The 18,247-nt window shown below is 40.8% G+C and overlaps 1 protein-coding gene and 2 pseudogenes across 3 annotated transcripts in view; all 3 read right to left on the bottom strand.

Annotated features, from left to right (window-relative positions):
* The window catches only part of hace1 (HECT domain and ankyrin repeat containing E3 ubiquitin protein ligase 1), a 38,585-nt gene extending 31,812 nt beyond the window's left edge, over nt 1–6,773 (bottom strand). The window contains exons 1-6 of the mRNA XM_083989926.1: nt 6,459–6,773; nt 4,494–4,548; nt 4,292–4,381; nt 3,480–3,584; nt 942–1,017; nt 711–842 (exon numbers count right to left, since the gene is read on the bottom strand). Coding sequence (XP_083846052.1) covers nt 711–842; nt 942–1,017; nt 3,480–3,584; nt 4,292–4,381; nt 4,494–4,548; nt 6,459–6,549 — 549 coding nt within the window. The 5' untranslated portion in view covers nt 6,550–6,773. The remainder of the gene's footprint in view (nt 1–710; nt 843–941; nt 1,018–3,479; nt 3,585–4,291; nt 4,382–4,493; nt 4,549–6,458) is intronic.
* A 4,112-nt stretch (nt 6,774–10,885) lies between these two features.
* Nucleotides 10,886–11,888, bottom strand: LOC310999786 (chemerin-like receptor 1; annotated as a pseudogene). The gene has a single exon. The product of its transcript is annotated as a chemerin-like receptor 1 (transcript).
* Nucleotides 11,889–16,126: 4,238 nt separating this feature from the next.
* Nucleotides 16,127–17,140, bottom strand: LOC310999785 (chemerin-like receptor 1; annotated as a pseudogene). Its single transcript has one exon. The product of its transcript is annotated as a chemerin-like receptor 1 (transcript).
* Between the last annotated feature and the right edge of the window lie 1,107 nt (nt 17,141–18,247).

Here is an 18,247-nt window from a genome sequence, read left to right as displayed (position 1 = left end):
TGTGCAAGAACGGAGAGATGATTTGTTTTAAGCTGATACCTGGCTGGCCAAGAAGTGGTTGAACCCTAACATTAGCCAGCTAACGGTTTATTATTAGTTTAATTTTTGTTTTAGCTTCATTTATTTGCACCATAAAAATCAAGGACAATTACAAAAACAGAAATGAAACAAGAATAGTAAATGCAGGAGAGGTTAAAAACGCTACATGGGCTTATACAAAATACCTCCTTGAAAAACACGCAAAGATTCAAAAACAATTCAGTTCCTTATTATAACAAAAAGAGTTGAAATAAAATTATAAGTATGTATAAGTGTAAAATTATTGTGTATGAGTGGTTGAGCATGTATAGATTCACCTGGAGCAGGATCTAACGATAACTATACTATAGTCTTGATATATCAGATAGGCTTTCAGTCTGGACTTGAAATTAATCAGGGATGAAGATATTTTTGTTTTATAAAAATTAGAATTAGATGTAGTTTTGGCTTGAAATATGGCTCGATATCCCTTCACATTTTCATTATCTACTGTTTTTTATGTTGCTAATAAATTATTGATCCATTAACTGGAGAGAATTTGTCAGAAACAGAGTCAGTTCGTCCTTTTGGTGACATCGGAAAATGTCCACAGTGTGAATTTTCTCCACAGCCATGTGAATATAAAAAAAAAGACTGTATATACAATGTGTACTACTTGTTAATCGTCTGACCGTTTTGTGTCCGTTCTGACAGGCGACGTGTAGAGCCGTCTGTCCCATGGCGTCCTCCACGTCCACGTTGGACACGTGTTGGACGAGGTCGTGGAGGAGCTCCGTCCTCCCGTTCACCGCCAACCAGTGGATCTGCAGCACACGGTCACAGAGACACAGGATCATCATGATTGATCATCACCTCGTTACCGCTGCATCATTAGTGCAACGATGGGAAACGGGTTCACTCACGGCCGTCAGCCCCTCGTTGTTGCAGATGTTGACATCTGCGTTGTATTCCAGCAGTTTGCCCATGCACTTCTTCTGTCTGAGGGGAAACAGGGAAGGAAAAGTGTCACCACAGACCATGAGTCAGTCACACCGCAGCTCGACTCACACTCTGTCACCGACTATTTAAAGACTCTCTCAGATCAAAACCAAGTGTTTGTTTACACGCAGAATAACAGGATTTCTCTCAAATTTAAGACTTTTTAAGACCTTTATGAATGAAATTTAAGACAAAAACGTATAATAGAAATGCAGAGTCACAGAAAGTACTTGCAAATTGGCTGCAATATATAAGTTGTGTGTTGGGCTAAATACATTTATAAAGCACAATGAAATGTCACAGGAGCATTTTATTGAGCATTTGAGGTGGCGTTACATGGGCATAAGAAAATTAAGACCTGTCTAAAATGATTTAAGACTTGAACACAATACTTCAGTGAATTTAAGAGTTTTTAAGGCCTAAAATTGCGATTTTTATGACTCTGCGGAAACCCTAATTAAGTTTTTATGCAAGACATACAGTATGATGAATACAATCTCAGGCACAAACCGAGCAGACAGCGTAATCACACACCGAACCAGCCACAATGAGACTCACGGCAAACACAAAATAAATACAATTTATCCACTACAGACATCATTTTTGCACTTTTACTTATTTAAATGTCTGTGTATAAAATATATTTTGGCAGCTTTATCTGTCTTTTATTCTTTAATGCCATTTATCTATCTTATTTATTAATGTATTCTTTATCTTTTTTGCCTTGACTGATTCCTTTACTGATTCTTTTAAAACTCTTTAACTCTTTTTAAATGGCTTAATAAAGTTCTTGAATCTTGAATCTTGAATCAATACCCAATAATACTGTGTCAGCTGCTGCCCAGTTACTGATTTAATAGACTTAATGATTAATTTACTTACTTATAATATCTATGGTTAGTCCGACTTTAAAGGAGCTATGTGTAAGAAATGTATGGCAAGTACAATAATCATAAAATCACCAAATATGTCACCAGAGACTAAGGAACACTTGAACACTTTGAAACACTAATCTAACTTTGCAGCCTTCAAATCATGTTGATCTTTTGATTTTGTGTTGTGGCCTGTTGTTGCGCCGGCCACCGCTATCTCCTAATCACCAAGTCGGTAGCATTTCGACATCCGGGGTTGCAAGTTACCGCTGAGCTGCAGCTACAATAAACATTGTGGATTAATGTCTGATGTTATGAACCTTAAAAGACCTCGCTATGACTCTCAAAAACATCTTGACAAATAGAAACAAAACTAGAATCTGCACCGGAGGAGATGCATTTGAAAGATGGAGACGCCTGAAAGCGGAGAAGAACTTGAGGACAGATGCCCGAGTGTCTAATTTTCTCCTGGACGCACACCTACAGTAGCTTTTTGCACAATATTTTGTTTTCCCAGTGCATGTAAACAGTTTATACGCTATTTATTTCCGTCTGTTGCTACATCGTCGCAGCTCCGGTGGCGTAGAGAGTGTGTGTGTGAGTGAGTGAGTCACCACCAGAGCCACAAAGCTGCAGCAAGGCAGAGGTTAGTGTGTGGCTAATATCTGGCAACCTCACGTCTGAGGGAGGAAACCAACGCGCTGCGGTGGTTTGAATTTGTCTGCAGTAACAGTTTTGGCCACAATCTTACATAACGCTCCTTCAACAATTACAAATAACTTCTAGTGTTTATGTCGAAAAGGAAAATCAACATCTATGGAGGGAAAAAAGCAATGAATTATAACCAAGAACAACTCCACAACATCTGTCTGACATGGAGGTGAATGTGTTGTAACAATGTAACAAGCTCCAAATATGTATTTGATGAAGATTGCAACTACTTTTACATGCATATATTTGTGATTTTTTTTTATATTTGTGTGTGTGTATCGGAAATATGTTTATGAATCTTATTTTTTATATGTGAATTTTATTATTTACTTAGACTATATGGAATGAAACTTATTTGTCTGTGCATTGAAAGTGTATTTCTATTTTTAAGTCACATATATATAAATCCCCAAATACATTTGTGAATTAATTTCTGTGTGCATTTATTAACTATGAGACTGTTCTAGCTCCATACATCAATGGCCTGCCAATCTCAAAACGTTTTTATTTAGAAAGGCTTTTAACACTGTGATGCTGTCACATCTTTTTGTTTTGCATGTTTTGATTTTGTTTCATGTTTTAATTTTAAGTTTGTTTTATTCTTGCTGTGTTCTTAAGTTTTAACCTTTATTTTATATCTTCTGTAAAGCACTTTGATCTTCATTTTAGATGCTGTAAAGTGCTATATACTGTAAATAAACTTTGATTTGATTTAGATTTTGAATCTTTACTGTCATTTACAGTTGTGTTTTATCTTCTTCAGCCCCCTCCCTCCTACAAATTCATACCAACGCTGACTCAAACGTGAACACAACACCACCATGTAAAGAGTTATTATTACACATGATGTATCTAGTATTAATGAGCTCCTCTTCCTACCCGTTCCGGGCAGCGAGGTGCAGCGGCGTGCAGCCTGAGATGTCCTGGTAGTTCGGGTTGGCTCCTCTCTTCAGCAGCAGAACGAGACACTCCACTGATCCACAGCTGCACAGAGAGAGAGTGGTCAATAATAAAAATAATAATAATAAAAACACTGTGTTGTCATCTTGTTTCCTATCTACCCCCCTGAAAAATGTCAAATAGAGCCTTGAACATCTATTTCTCCATTACAATCTAAATATCAGATATAAATCCTGTGTTTTTCACAACTTTCACAACTGAGATGAGACAATTATCCTGCTGATAATAATAACTGTGAGTGAGTGGGAGCACAATTTAATTTATTTTTTAATTTTTATTTCTAAAAATGTTATGTTTTATGTTGTTTCCAGTTCTTACTGTTAAATGTTTTGTCTTTATGTAAAGCACAATGAGTTGCCCCTTGGTATAAAATGCACTATATAAATAAAGATGCCTTGCCTTTTCAAAAAATAAAGTGTTCTGAAAATGTGTGAAAACATGTTGGCGTTGCCTTCGTTGACTTAAATTGAGCAATAATGTGCATTATCTTTCATTTGACCTGTATGTACCAAACTATATTTTTCTAGATTTCCTCATCTGCACACTGCAGCTGCAAATAAAAAGTGTTGCGAGGTCATGACTCTCCAGTGACTAATTACTATAACAACACAATATATGTACAGTATTAAACACCTGGAACGATTTTCAATTAGCTGTACTTTACCAGAAGTTCATCAGTGTAATTTCATGCCTTTGATCTTCAGCTCATGAGTGTAAAAACATAATCTCACTTGGCAGCGATGTGCAGCAGACTCCTCTTCACTCGTCCAAATGCATAGTTGACATCGAATTTGGAGTTGAGCAGCAACTCGGACACCGACCTTTAACACACAGATACAGGATGGAAGAAAATAAAGATATATAAGATATATATAAAACAAAGATAGATTCACTTCGGTAGCGGACAGCATGTAAACACACCACCGTGCTCACCTGTGCTGGTCGGCCATGACCATCGGCATCAGTGTGTAAACTGCAGTCTCATTGTCTGTGGAGGACGAAACAGAAGAGAGAGGAGGAAAAATATAAATTAGATCAATACTGTAACAACTGATATTATCAGTAGAGATAAATTAACTGATTAAATGACTGACAAGAAATAAAACGCAGCATCAGTCATTCATTAGATCATCTCAAAGAACGGTGATTGTCGACTGTTTTAACTTAATTTAATTTATTCTAATCAAATAAAATAAGACGTCTATTTGCTTTTCACAGATTAAACAATTAACTGATGAAAGGAGAAAATAAACAGCCTGGTTTAATCAATACTGAAAATGATCATTGCTGTAATTATCATCAGTGTGAGAAAAAGACTTTGTTACCCTCTCACGATCTTTTTAAATGTCTATTTTTGTATATTACTCACTATTCCTGTATGTTTTTGACATTTTTTAAATTCTTAAATCCATAAACACTGTTTTTTTACTGCGGATATGAGTCATATCTGAGTGTCACAATGAGGCGTGTTGTTGGACAGTGAACTCCAACCTCACACAGTCCCGACTCCTCCTCCATGTGGTCTGGTATGCTGCTGCTGCTGCTGTGTTTTACTTTGGTATGTTGAGCTCCACAGCTGGAACTACTGTACTGTATGTGGAAAAAACTGGGTGTGTATCACAGTTATCGGTTTCCTGTGGTGACGACGGTGGTGGTGGGAGTAAATGGTCGTGTCTTTATCACAGCACACATTTTTTTCCTCATGTTACAGCAGGAAGAGCAGGTAAATAAGTACTGTACATAGGAATGATGACTCAATGTGAGGTATGTGAGGAGAGATAACATGTTGAGAGGTTTGTCGCTCTAAGAAACAACAGCAGCACATAGAGGATCGAAATGTGTGTTTACAGAAATAAAAATATGATGTTTATGCTCCATGATTCACATAATAATCTTACAGTGACTAACGTGGATTAGCACAAACTCTCACAGGATTCATGGATGTTGATGGAGAGCGTCCTGTGCCAGATGTTTAAAAAGGCACAAGCTGCTTCATCATACAGATGTGTTTTGGAGAAGTAACACAATGGGTTTTTTCACCTGCACAGTTAGATCTCTCATCGACCAATCACTGTGGCTCCTCCTGAGTCATCATCATCATCATAATAATAACAACTCCAGTTTCAACTTTATGTCCCCATGAGGCAAGGGAGTAGGAGTGAAATGAATGATTCTTGCGCCTTTATTTTGAAATTCCACAGACCTAAAGATATAAAGTGTATAGTAAATAACTAAAGGTCTAAAAATAATTAGTTTGAGGTTCACACTTAAATCCTGCTTTTGCGTAAACCAATAGGGATTTAGGCTAATGTTCTTTTAGTTTTCTAAGATATAAGGTGAAAGCTGTATAAGGCTTTATAGATAACAGGGAGATGATGTTTATTAATAAAATAAGATTTAAATGTCTGGTTGAGGTTGAGAAATAAAGTTGTCATACAATATTTTAGTTGTTCTTTGTGATTTCATATGAATGGAAGTGATTATGTGTTCACGCCATCATCTTATATTGATCACTGATGATCCCTGAATCGTGACAGACTTTGAGATATTGATAAAGATTGAATCACTATCATATGAACTGATATAGGCCAATATCATAATAAAAACGTATGATTCCCAGCCCTCTTTGTACATGAATCCACTTCCTGATCAGGGAAGACATGTTTTTCCTCATGCCAAGTCAAACTGAAACTCCTGAAACTCCCAATAATAATAATTATAGCAATAATAACACACCACTAATACTAATCTATATAAACATGCATAGATTAGCGTGTGACTAAAGGCAGACAGCTGTAAATGTGTAGCCTATATGTAAGTGTAGCAGCATATAGTGCAGTTATGTGACAGCTCTGGTGCGTTCACGTCCCGCTGGGAAACCGCAGCATCGCTCGTTACCTTCCGGGAGTTCCACGGTCCTGGCCCGGCGCAGGGAGCGGGTCAGCCGGCTGAGCTGAACGTTGAGCTGCTCCATCGCCCGTTCCATCATAGGTGGACGGTCCTCCAGCACCGCGATCTTCCTCCTCCTCCTCCTCCTCCTCCTCCTCCTCTCGGGAAACAAAAGCCTCCACCCGCTCCGTCGGGGGGTTTATTTGTCCCTTCCGTGCTCCTGTTGGTCCCGGGCGTCGTCCATCGGTTTACCGGGGCAGCGGCAGCGGCGGCGGAGGAAGCAGCGTCTCTGTGACGGACACTGATTTTACAATACACTTCTGGTTTTTCTGACACACACACACACACACACTCACTGTGCTCGGCTCATTCACCTACAACGGCCCATGGCTGCGACTTCCTGTTATGATTACGTCCGCGCTCGATGCATTGTGGGTTTTGTAGTTCTTGTTCCTAGCCTACTTGTTCCTTTTTTTTTCATTCTTTTTTTTTGTTGCTTTATTAATAACAATAATGTACAGAACAGTACTGTTTTAGTTAAAATCACTGATTCTTGAGAGTAAGAGTAGTGACAATATCCATGAAAATGAATCACATTTTCTGATTTAGCTACAGGGTTCCTACACATTTGAAATTTCCAAATTCCATACTTTTTCCAGACCCTAATTTCCAGACTTCTCTGTAAAAAAAATTCAAATAATTTGTGATATTTTAAGTAAATAGATGTGCATAATATTTAAAAAAAAAAAAAAAAAAAAAAAAAGCATGCAATTTATCTTGTTTTCATTATTCGGAATGTGTATGCCATTATGCAACCAAATAATTTCCAGAAGATTGTAGCTAAGTACAATAGCACATACAAAATAGTTAACCCAAATAACTTTAGATAAGACCAAACCAAGATAAGATAAATAAAATAAATATATTTCCATACAATAGTTTCCATTTTCCATACTTTTCCAGACCTGGAAATGTATAAAATCAAATTCCATACTTTCCATACTTGCGTAGGAACCCTGGATTTAGAATAGGCTACTGTCACAGCCTGGCTCTTACAGCCATGACAAAGAGGGAGAGACCACCGTGGCAACAATTAACAAATGTTTATTTAACAATAAATAATAATATACTGTAACAAAGGACCGGATCATGGGGTGTGGGTGTCAGTAAATAGGTATGTAGAGCATGTTGTGTGAGTGTGAGACGTGTGTGTGTGGGGTGTTGTAAGGTGCATAACACAAAGGTGCAACTGCAACAAAGTAAACTAAGGGCACTGCATCGCTGTCACCGGTACCTGCAGGAGAGGGGAGAAGGAGAGAGAGAGAGATCACAATCAGCAGGCCTGGCTTTATACGGCAGGCCTTAATCGGGAGGGCGTGACCAGCGGTATGGCACCAGCCCACCACTGGGGACGCCACACTACTTAAAGCAGAAGTAAGCGATCCAGTCGTTTTGGCTAACTTCCTGTCAGCCGATGGAGTTAGCAGTCCCCGCCCTCGTCCCTACGTCACCACATTCACGCGCATCCCTTGGCTGCACACACAGAGAGGACCGCCCCTTTATGCCGTTCTCTCTCCTCATTGGATAAAGGTTGTAGGACACAAGGAAAGTTTTCCCCTCGGCTCAGAGCAGAGCAGAGTGACTGACAGACCCGTGTTTCAGACCAAACACTCTATGTAAGTGATTGCTGTCGGAAGATATAACTAACAAACATTCCGCTTACTTCTGTTTTAATTATTTGATTAGGCCAGTGCCCACAAAAGCACGTGTCCTCTGACAAGATCATATTATTTTAATTTTATATGAAACTGTGAAAAATGCATAGGAAGAGTATAGGGAAAAAAGACAAAAAATAAATGATCAATAAAAGTCCTAATAGACTATGATTAAGATTATGATTAAGACAACGTCATAAGAAGAAATATAAATAGCCTATATAGCCTATACACATCATATAATGTGAGTTTATTTATTTACGAATATAAATAGCCTACGTCTCCTGATATTATTAAAAGTGCCTCAGGATGTTTAGTCTTTATCCCAGCAACGACTCCATGGAGAACCTCACATGGGTGAGATGTTTTTTTGTCAATTTTCGGCTTTTCACATTAGTGCGCACTTAAGTGGTGGGTACAGCCCTTTTTATGCGTACTGGAATGCAATTGCTGCATAAACTAAGCTGCCATCCCACACTGCCCAACATGAATCCCTGAACTACTGTCTACCACTGGTCCAGCTACATCATGTGGACTGAGCTATGCCTGATGTACCATATATAATATATCTTTGTTACTGTTTGAAATGACATCTGAACATGCACAGTATTTGCAGCATTTTATACGATTTGAGGGTTGATAAGCTATTTTGTGGGCTATGCCGTCTTTGCCACTGTCCACTTGAACCACAGAGAATGCTGCCTTTGTAGATCTAAGTAAAAGAAATCTAAAGTAGGATTAGCCTAACATAGTGTTGCCACATTGCCTTTCACAAGTCTCTGTTATCTGCATGTTCCTTCCTCTTTAGATTTAAAAGTCAGATTTCCACTGAAATGTTGAAAGGTGCTATTTTTTTTTTTTTAGCTCAATACAACTGGGCAGTTGAGCAAACATCAGTGTTTTCCCACCACTACTGGTTATAGTTTTCAGACATGTAAAATTAAACTGCGAAATTGAATTCTTGAGACCTTTTCACACCGGGGACGTATTTTTCATGAAAATTATTCACGTGTCAATTTTTTTTTTTTTTTCAAACGCTGGTTTTCATTATGAATCCTTTCACACCGGCCGCGAATGTTGAAAAAGGGTCCTATGTTCCCTGTTTTCCCCAAAAAGGGTCCTATGTTCCCTGTTTTCCCCAAAAAGGGTCCTATGTTCCCCGCTGTTGCTGGTCGATGGACTCTCTTGTCTATCTGGCCTGTCCAGCCTCTACCTGGTCTTTTTACTAAACTTAACCAACTCCTTTCTTCATTGCCTAAACCCAACCAACGGGTCAATTAGCCTACACTTCTCACTCAGAGTCACAACTCAACTTCTCACTCAAAAATAGGCAAAAATCTGCAAAGTCACAACTCCACTTCCAGGTATGGGTACAAAAATGGCATGTTCCCCGGGTCCTTTTGGGGAAAAGCGGGGAACAGAGGACCCTTTTTCTAAAATAGGGTTCTACAGTATGTTCCCCGGTCCGGACACAGCGGAGAATATGTCTTATTATTGATGTGTCTCATTCTAAATTGGTCGGATAATTCATTTAAAAAATCAGTCAATCAAAAAAATAAAGAATTTACCTTAAAAGTTACACGGTTAAGGAAAAGATTTTAAAAATTTGGTAAAACAAAAATTACTTTATTTCCATATAAAGCTTTGGTCCTGGGTCTGCAGCACAGTTTTGAAATTATATTGTACAACAGCTTTGTCTGCTGGTAAATTTACATTAATAAAGAAGTTCATAATAATAATCAACATCATGTGATGCAAATAAAACACAAAATAGATTACAAATAAGTTTTTATAAACAGTTTCATCTTGGTTTTGGGGTCCCCCCGGAAGAGCTGGAGGAAGTGTCCGGGGAGAGGGAAGTCTGGGGATCCCTGCTCCGACTGCTGTCCCGCGACTCTGATCCGGATGAGCGGAAGAGAATGGATGGATGGATGGATGAAACAGTTTCATTTCACAATATTCACATCTGCAGTCTCACACATAAATATGTGTACATTTCAAGTAAGAAGTTAAGTTGGACCTCTTGAAACAGGTAAACCATACAGATGCTGCATCAAAAAACGTAAGCACCAAAGTAGAGCAGTCTTCTATCATAAAATGAACACATATGCATGTAAGAATATGTCGTAGTACTTTAATTGTGGTAGATGTGGCTGATGGAGATAAAAGTGATAAATTCATGGTAGTCAACAAACCAAAAAAGAAGAAAAACAAGATCATTTTACCAGTACATTGTTTTTATTTGATTAAAGACAGGTTAATATTAAAAGTACCAGAGTCATACAACATGTAGGGGCCTACTATTTTGACAAATTAATTCAAAGTTGATTCAATTGCAACAAGCTAAAAATGATGTCTTATGTACAAAATCACCACATATACATTAACATTGTCAGATCACAGCAGAACCTGTACATGCTGAGAATGGAGGCCAGAGACATGTCTCCTCAAGAAAAACAAACAAACAAAATGTGGCCAAAAAATGATCAAACCAAGCTAAGTTTAAAGTACAGCTTCTTCTTTACACATAATATCATATAGTCAATAACATATGTTTATATAACAAGGCTGACAGAAGTATGTTTAGACATTAGTAACATGTTTATCAAAGCTTGCAGTGGCTATAGGCAAAGGAAGTAGATTCTGTGGTGTTGCCACACACACAGTGAGAAAATATTGTTTGCACAGCGAAAGACTGAAAACTGTGTGAGCACAAGAGCATCATTCTTCCTCCTGGAAGACAGTCTTCAAATCATTCAGGATGGATTTGCAAACTTTATCTTTGAAATCTTGGCCTATGAACGCATACAGCAGTGGGTTAATGCAGCTGTTGAGACAGATCAAGATGGTGGATATAGGGCGACCAATAACAAGAACATAGCCGAATGTTGGACTGTCTGTAAAATGAAACAACCCCATTAAGCCCATAATGTGAAAGGGAGCCCACAGGAGCCCACAGGAAAAAAGTGATGATAACAGCAGCAATGATCTTAAAGGGGCGTCTAGAGCGCCTGGCCAGGGTGCGGTTCCTCCTGAGACGATGGATGATCACAGCATTAGAGGAGACAATGACAGTGAAGGGGAGAAGGAATCCAAGGAAGAGGCGGGTGATGTTCATGGCCCAACGACGTAACATCTCCGAATCAAACACATCATTGGAAAGAACAAAGACGTCTACACAGTACTCATCATCAAAAATTGACACTGTGTCCATGAAGATGAACTCTGGAGTGCTGTAAATCAGAGCCAGGACCCAAACACCAAGACTCACATAGGACGCCTTGCGTACAGTTCGGTGGTTCTGGGCCCAGACAGGCCACACAACAGTTACACATCTGTCCACACTGATCACCACCAGGATGTAGACACTGGCAAACATGTTCAGGAAGGGCACAGCACTGTAAACTTTGCACATGAAGTTGCCGAATGCCCAGTGGAAATCCAGGGCTGCATGGGTCACATGCAGGGGCAGGAAGGCTGTGAAGAGGAAATCGGCCACAGCCAAGTTGAGGAACCAAACTGTTTTAACTGTTTTCTTCATCTTGAACCCGGTCAACCAGATAACCACTCCATTCCCCAGCACACCAACAACAAAGGCCAGACAAAGACCAATGATGAGGAAGATGTCGAGAGACTTTCTCAGCTCAGCAAATTCATCAATATACATTAAAGCATTAGAGGGGCCATTTCCATCATAAAGATCTGTTGAATTATTGATCTCCATCCTTGTCTTGAACCTAGTCTGTGACAGAAAAATGTAAAAATATTAATTTTCATTTTTTTCTAAATCTTAATAAAAACTTTGATGCACTGCCTTTAATTACATCAGTTTAGAGAGGAGTCGAACCGTTTCTCTTTTTAAAGACATACCATAATCATGGTATCTGTTTATCTGTCATAGTACACTGTATCGGTCTGTATTTGTCACTGATGCCTTCATTATCTTGTTTTTCAATACAATCTGTACACATTCATCTTAAATTCATGTAAATTCAAAGGAGACAATATAGCAAAATTACCTTTCTTAAAGTTGATCAGTGGGATGAGGTTATGTCTTCAGCTGTGGTAACTCAGACTGAACTCCGTCAGGGTTAAAATCTCATTTATGTAATGTTGAAACCACAAGGAGGCGGGACTGTAACACAAGAAAAAAAAGGTTGCAATAAACGATGCAACTACAATTCTTGTCAGGATAACATAGATGTCTTATTATCAATGTATCTCATTCTAAATTGGTCAGATAATTTCAGTCAAACTTTTTGAACAGAAAGTTTCTGAGTTTGAACGGACTGTGGCCCACCTCACGGCATCTCCCCCTCATCAGCAGGCTGAACACAGGGAGAAGATTGCTACTCAACAGCTCTGGTTCAAAGAGAGGCCATGGGTGAGCCACTTTGTTCCTCAACTGGACATTATCCGGGGTAAGCTCAACCGTTTTCAATGCACTGGTTCCGGCAACACTCCCGAAGCCTCCAAGCCTTCCCCTCCTAAATCCAACGCCCTGCCCAAAGATTCTGGTTCGGAGCAAATTACTCTTTTTGAGTATTTTCGGCATCAGGTTTTAAAGACCCACCTGCCTAGCCACAACCCAACTGCCACCAACTCCCCGAAGCCCAGCAGAGGCGTCTCCTCTCGCTACCGTCAGAAGCCTAAGCCTCATCCCCAGCAACCCCAGCCTCCCTGTGCCTTGTTGGCGGTCCGGCCGACTCCTGCACCCCATGTCCAGTCGGTGGTCCGGCCGACCCCGGTTCCCCGTGCTTCGTTGGTGGTCAGGCCGCCTCCAGAACTGCAGCTTCCTCCAGCACCTCCTCCTGAGCTGCAGTCGCCCTTGGACGTCACTCCTGTTCCGGCCCAGCCAGGGGGCTCATCCACTCCTGTTTCCAGTGTCAAGCTGGTGGTTCAACCGGCCCCTCATTCCTGTGTCGAGCCGGAGGCCCGTCCGGTTGCTGCCTCCAGTGTTGAGCAGTTGGAGTGCTTGACGCCTGTATCCAGCGTCCGGCCGGTGGTCCGCTCGACTCCTGTCGCCAGTGTCCAGCCAAAGGTCTGTCCGGCTCCCGCCACTAGTGTCCAGCTGGCACCCCAGCCCATCTCTGTCCTGAGACTCCAGTCAGCGGCCAGCTGCCCCCCTGGTCCCCAGTCCCGCAAGTGGCATCGCCCGTCTGCCCAGCCTCTGGGCCGACCCCCAGACTCTCTGTGCGCTTCTGTCTGGCCTTCAGACCGACCCCCAGACTTTGCCTGACCTCCTCGCCTCCCCCCAGAATCCCTACACCCCTCGGCTCGGCCCCCAGAACGCCCTCCAGATCCCCGTTCCCCTGCTCTACCTGTCATGTCGCCTGGCCTTGCCCCTAGTGAGAGAGAGACTGCTTGCTGAAAAACTGCCCCAAACGGGAACGCACATCAGCAGTTTTGCATGAATTTACCTCTAAAACAGCTCCATCTCGCAACATTCCGTTATTATCTCATAGTGTTAGAGTGTTTCAGCACGGACTGCCCCAGGTGGGGCTCAAACCCTGGTCTCCCGCATGGCGGGCGACGAAGCAAACCGTTTTGCCAAGACATCAGTGATCGCTTACCAAACTGGTTTGCACGTCCTGTATGGGTGAGTGAGTGCACCCGGACCCTCTATTACATCTGCATGTCTAGTTTGACAAGGGACACAAACTGATCAGACAGTGAGCTCCTGTATGTTGGATATAGTGAAGTTGGTAAGACGACAGTGGCACAGCAGGTGTTGAATAGTCTACTTACCAGCCCATAAGGCTCCATTGTGAACCCAGAAATGTAGAGTATCCCAAAGTTTTGTGTTAGAAATATATAGTATGGGGCCCCAGCATTCAGAAACTGCCGGATGCTAACTTATAGGCTATTGTTGGGCAATTAGCATAATTAGCATAGTTAGCAAATGTAACTGAGGTCCGTGGGTATAGCCACAGTCTCAAGGTACCAGTGAGGAGAAGTGACGACATGTGGCGGTTAGCGGTACTGAAATTAAACTCACTCGCCCATAAAAAAAACATGCTAACCCACTTGCCAAGTGGTCATTAACCTCTTGGCGAAACAGTTAGCATCGCCACCCGTGGCGCGAGAGACCCAGGTTTGGAACCCACTCAGGGCAGACCAGTCAACATCACACATAGTATATGGGCAATATTTCGACAACTGTTTGGATTATCTGGAAAATATTGGAGTGGTTTTAGGGGTTTTAACCGCCAGTGGGCCTTTTTGATGGATTTTAAGCCAATTAGAGGATGCTGGTTGGACATATAACTCATGTATTTGAAATAATTCTAAAAAGTTGCCTATTCAATTGATACAGCATAATGTTGCTGTTGTTGTGTTGGAAGCACCACTGCCCTATAACTTGTGCATTATTTACCAACTTAACAACTCAGCCAGCATGCGTATGGCTCAGTGGTTTCCAGGCAACGACTCCAGCTGCTCGTCACAAGGCCTGTCCGCAGCCCGACCTCCGATAATCGGTTAAAGATGAAGGAATGATGTCCTTCTATTTTGCGATTTAGTACAAAAATGAATGGAAATATCTTAAATTGCAAGAAACCAATTCGATACACCAATATGGTCGCTAAATAGCACATGACATCATTACGCACGCCTTTTTATTCGCATTAATATTTTTATCGATCTTCAGATAATTCGATTGACAAGTATTGATTGTGGCTAAACCAACCTCAATGATGCCAGGAAAACAGATCTAAAGAAGGATTGTATCTTTATTATCTCTTACTCACATCAAGTGGGTTTTTGAGTCCTGGCTATCTGCATGTTTCTTCCTGTTTGCACTCTTAATCAGATTTCCACCGAACTTTAAACCTCACACACAAGATTATATTGAAAATGTTTAGAAGGCCCTAGAGTCTAGACCCTAGATGTCTTATTATTAATGTGTCTCATTCTAAAATAAATTAAATTGGTAGGATAATTTCAATTTAAAAAAATAAAGAAATTTACCTCAAAAGTTACACAGTTAAGGAAAAGATGTTAAAGATTTGGTAAAACAAAAAATACTTTATTTCCATATAAAGCTTTGGTCCTGGGTCTGCAGCACAGTTTTGAAATTATATTGTACAACAGCTTTGTCTGCTGGTAAATTTACATGAATAAAGAAGTTCATAATAATAATCAACATCATGTGATGCAATAAAACACAAAATAGATTACAAATAAGTTTTTATAAACAGTTTCATGTCACAATATTCACATCTGCAGTCTCACACATAAATGTGTGTAGCCTACATGTCAATTTTTATGAGAAGTTAAGTTGCCTGGCAGCAACCCGATGGACCTCTTGAAACAGGTAAACCATACAGATGCTGCATCAAAAAACGTAAGCACCAAATAAAGTAGAGCAGTCTTCTATCATAAAATGAACACATATGCATGTAAGAATATGTCGTAGTACTTTAATTGTGGTAGATGTGGCTGATGGAGATAAAAGTGATAAATTCATGGTAGTCAACAAACCAAAAAAGATTAAGAAGAAAAACAAGATCATTTTACCAGTACAATGTTTTTATTTGATTAAAGAAATATTAAAAGTATCAGAGTCATACAACATGTAGGGACCTTCTGTTTTGACAAATTAATTCAAAGTTGATTAAATTGCAACAAACTAAATGTCTTATGTACAAAATCGCCACATATACATTAACATTGTCAGATCACAGCAGAACCTGTACATGCTGAGAATGGAGGCTAGAGACATTATAGTAATTATTATCCTCAAGAAAAACAAACAAACAAAATGTGGTCAAAGAATGATCAAACCAAGCTCTACTTTACACATAATATCGTAACCTGTGTTTATATAACAAGGCTGACAGAAGTATGTTTAGACATTAGTAACATGTTTATTAAAGCTTGTAGTAGCTATAGGTGGTGAAGTAGATTCCTGTTTTCAGGAGAAAATAGCGAAAGACTGAAAACTGTGTGAGCACAAGATCATCATTCTTCGTCCTGGAAGACGGTCTTCAAATTATTCAGGATGGATTTGCAAACTTTATCCTTGAAATCTTGGCCTATGAACGCATACAGCAGTGGGTTAATGCAGCTGTTGAGATAGATCAGGTTGTAGGGAAACCAATATCAAGAACATAGTTGAATGTTGGACTGGTTGTTGAATGAAACAACTCTATTAACCACATGATGTGAAAGGGAGCCCACAGGAGCCCACAGGAAAAAAATGATGATAACAGCAGCAATGATCTTAAAGGTGCGTCTAGAGCGCCTGGCCAGGATGCGGTTCCTCCTGAGACGATGGATCATCACAGCATTAGAGGAGACAATGACAGTGAAGGGGAGAAGGAATCCAAGGAGGAAGCGGGTGAGGATCATGGCCTGACGACGGAACTCCTCCAAGTCAAACTCAGATTGTGTGGAATTATTGGAAGGAAAAAAGTTGTCGAAACACGCCTCTCCATCAGAAACTGACACTGTGTCCTTGAAGATGAAGTATGGAGTACTGTAAATCAGAGCCAGGACCCAAACACCAAGACTCACATAGGACGCCTTGCGTACAGTTCGGTGGTTCTGGGCCCAGACAGGCCACACAACAGATACACATCTGTCCACACTGATCACCACCAGGATGTAGACACTGGCAAACATGTTCAGGGAGGTTAAAGCACTGTTAACTTTGCACATGAAGTTACCGAATGGCCAGCGTAAACCCAGGGCTATGTAGGTCACTGTCAGGGGCAGGAAGGCTGTGAAGAGGAAATCGGCCACAGCCAAGTTGAGGAACCAAACTGTTTTAACTGTTTTCTTCATCTTGAACCCGGTCAACCAGATAACCACTCCATTCCCCAGCACACCAACAACGAAGGCCAGACAATAACCAATGATGGAGAAGATGTCGAGAGACTTATTAAGCTTATCAAAGTCAGACAAGGAGTCATCATCATGAGCATTAGAGGAGTCATTTCCATCGGAAAGATCTGTTGAATTAATGATCTCCATCCTTGTCTTGAACCTATAGCCTGTGACAGAAACATGAAAAAAAAAATTCATTATAAATTTTTTCTAAATCTTAATAACAACTTTGATGCGCTGCCTTTAATTACATCAGCTTGAGTGGTCAAACCATTTCTCTTTTTAGAGACATACCAGTATCTGTTTATCTGTCATAGTACACTGTATCGGTCTGTATTTGTCACTGATGCCTTCATTATCTTATTTTTTCAATACAATCTGTACACATTCATCTTAAATTCATGTAAATTCAAAGGAGACAATATAGCAAAATTACCTTTCTTAAAGTTGATCAGTGTTATGTCTTCAGTTGTGATAACTCTGAACTCCGTCAGGGTTAAAATCTCATTTATGTAATGTTGAAACCACAAGGAGGCGGGACTGTAACACAAGAAAAAAAAGGTTGCAATAAACGATGCAACTACAATTCTTGTCAGGATAACATAGATGTCTTATTATCAATGTATCTCATTCTAAATTGGTCAGATAGTTTCAGTCAAACTTTTTGAACAGAAAGTTTCTGAGTTTGAACGGACTGTGGCCCACCTCACGGCATCTCCCCCTCATCAACAGCTCTGGTTCAAAGAGAGGCCATGGGTGAGCCACTTTGTTCCTCGACTGGACATTATCCGGGGTAAGCTCAACCGTTTTCAATGCACTGGTTCCGGCAACACTCCCGAAGCCTCCAAGCCTTCCCCTCCTAAATCCAGCGTCCTGCCCAAAGATTCTGGTTTGGAACAAATTACTCTTTTTGAGTATTTTCGGCATCAGGTTTTAAAGACCCACCTGCCTAGCCACAACCGACTCCGGCCGACTCCTGCACCCCATGTCCAGTCGGTGGTCCGGCCGACCCCGGTTCCCCGTGCTTCGTTGGTGGTCAGGCCGCCTCCAGAACTGCAGCTTCCTCCAGCACCTCCTCCTGAGCTGCAGTCGCCCTTGGACGCCACTCCTGTTTCGGCATCGGGGGTCCCGGCAGACGCCACCCCTGTTCCTGCGTCACATGATGCAGCACCCAGCTCTCCCGTGGAGGTCAGGGTACCGAGGAGGAGACATAGGTGGCGAGGACGCCGATTCCTCAGCGTCCCACAGCTCTGA

Source organism: Trachurus trachurus, assembly GCF_905171665.1.
Source record: "Trachurus trachurus genome assembly, chromosome: 16".
Lineage (NCBI taxonomy): Eukaryota > Metazoa > Chordata > Actinopteri > Carangiformes > Carangidae > Trachurus > Trachurus trachurus.
Note: the sequence above shows the minus strand (reverse complement) of the source record. Positions and strands in the feature narration are given on the sequence as shown.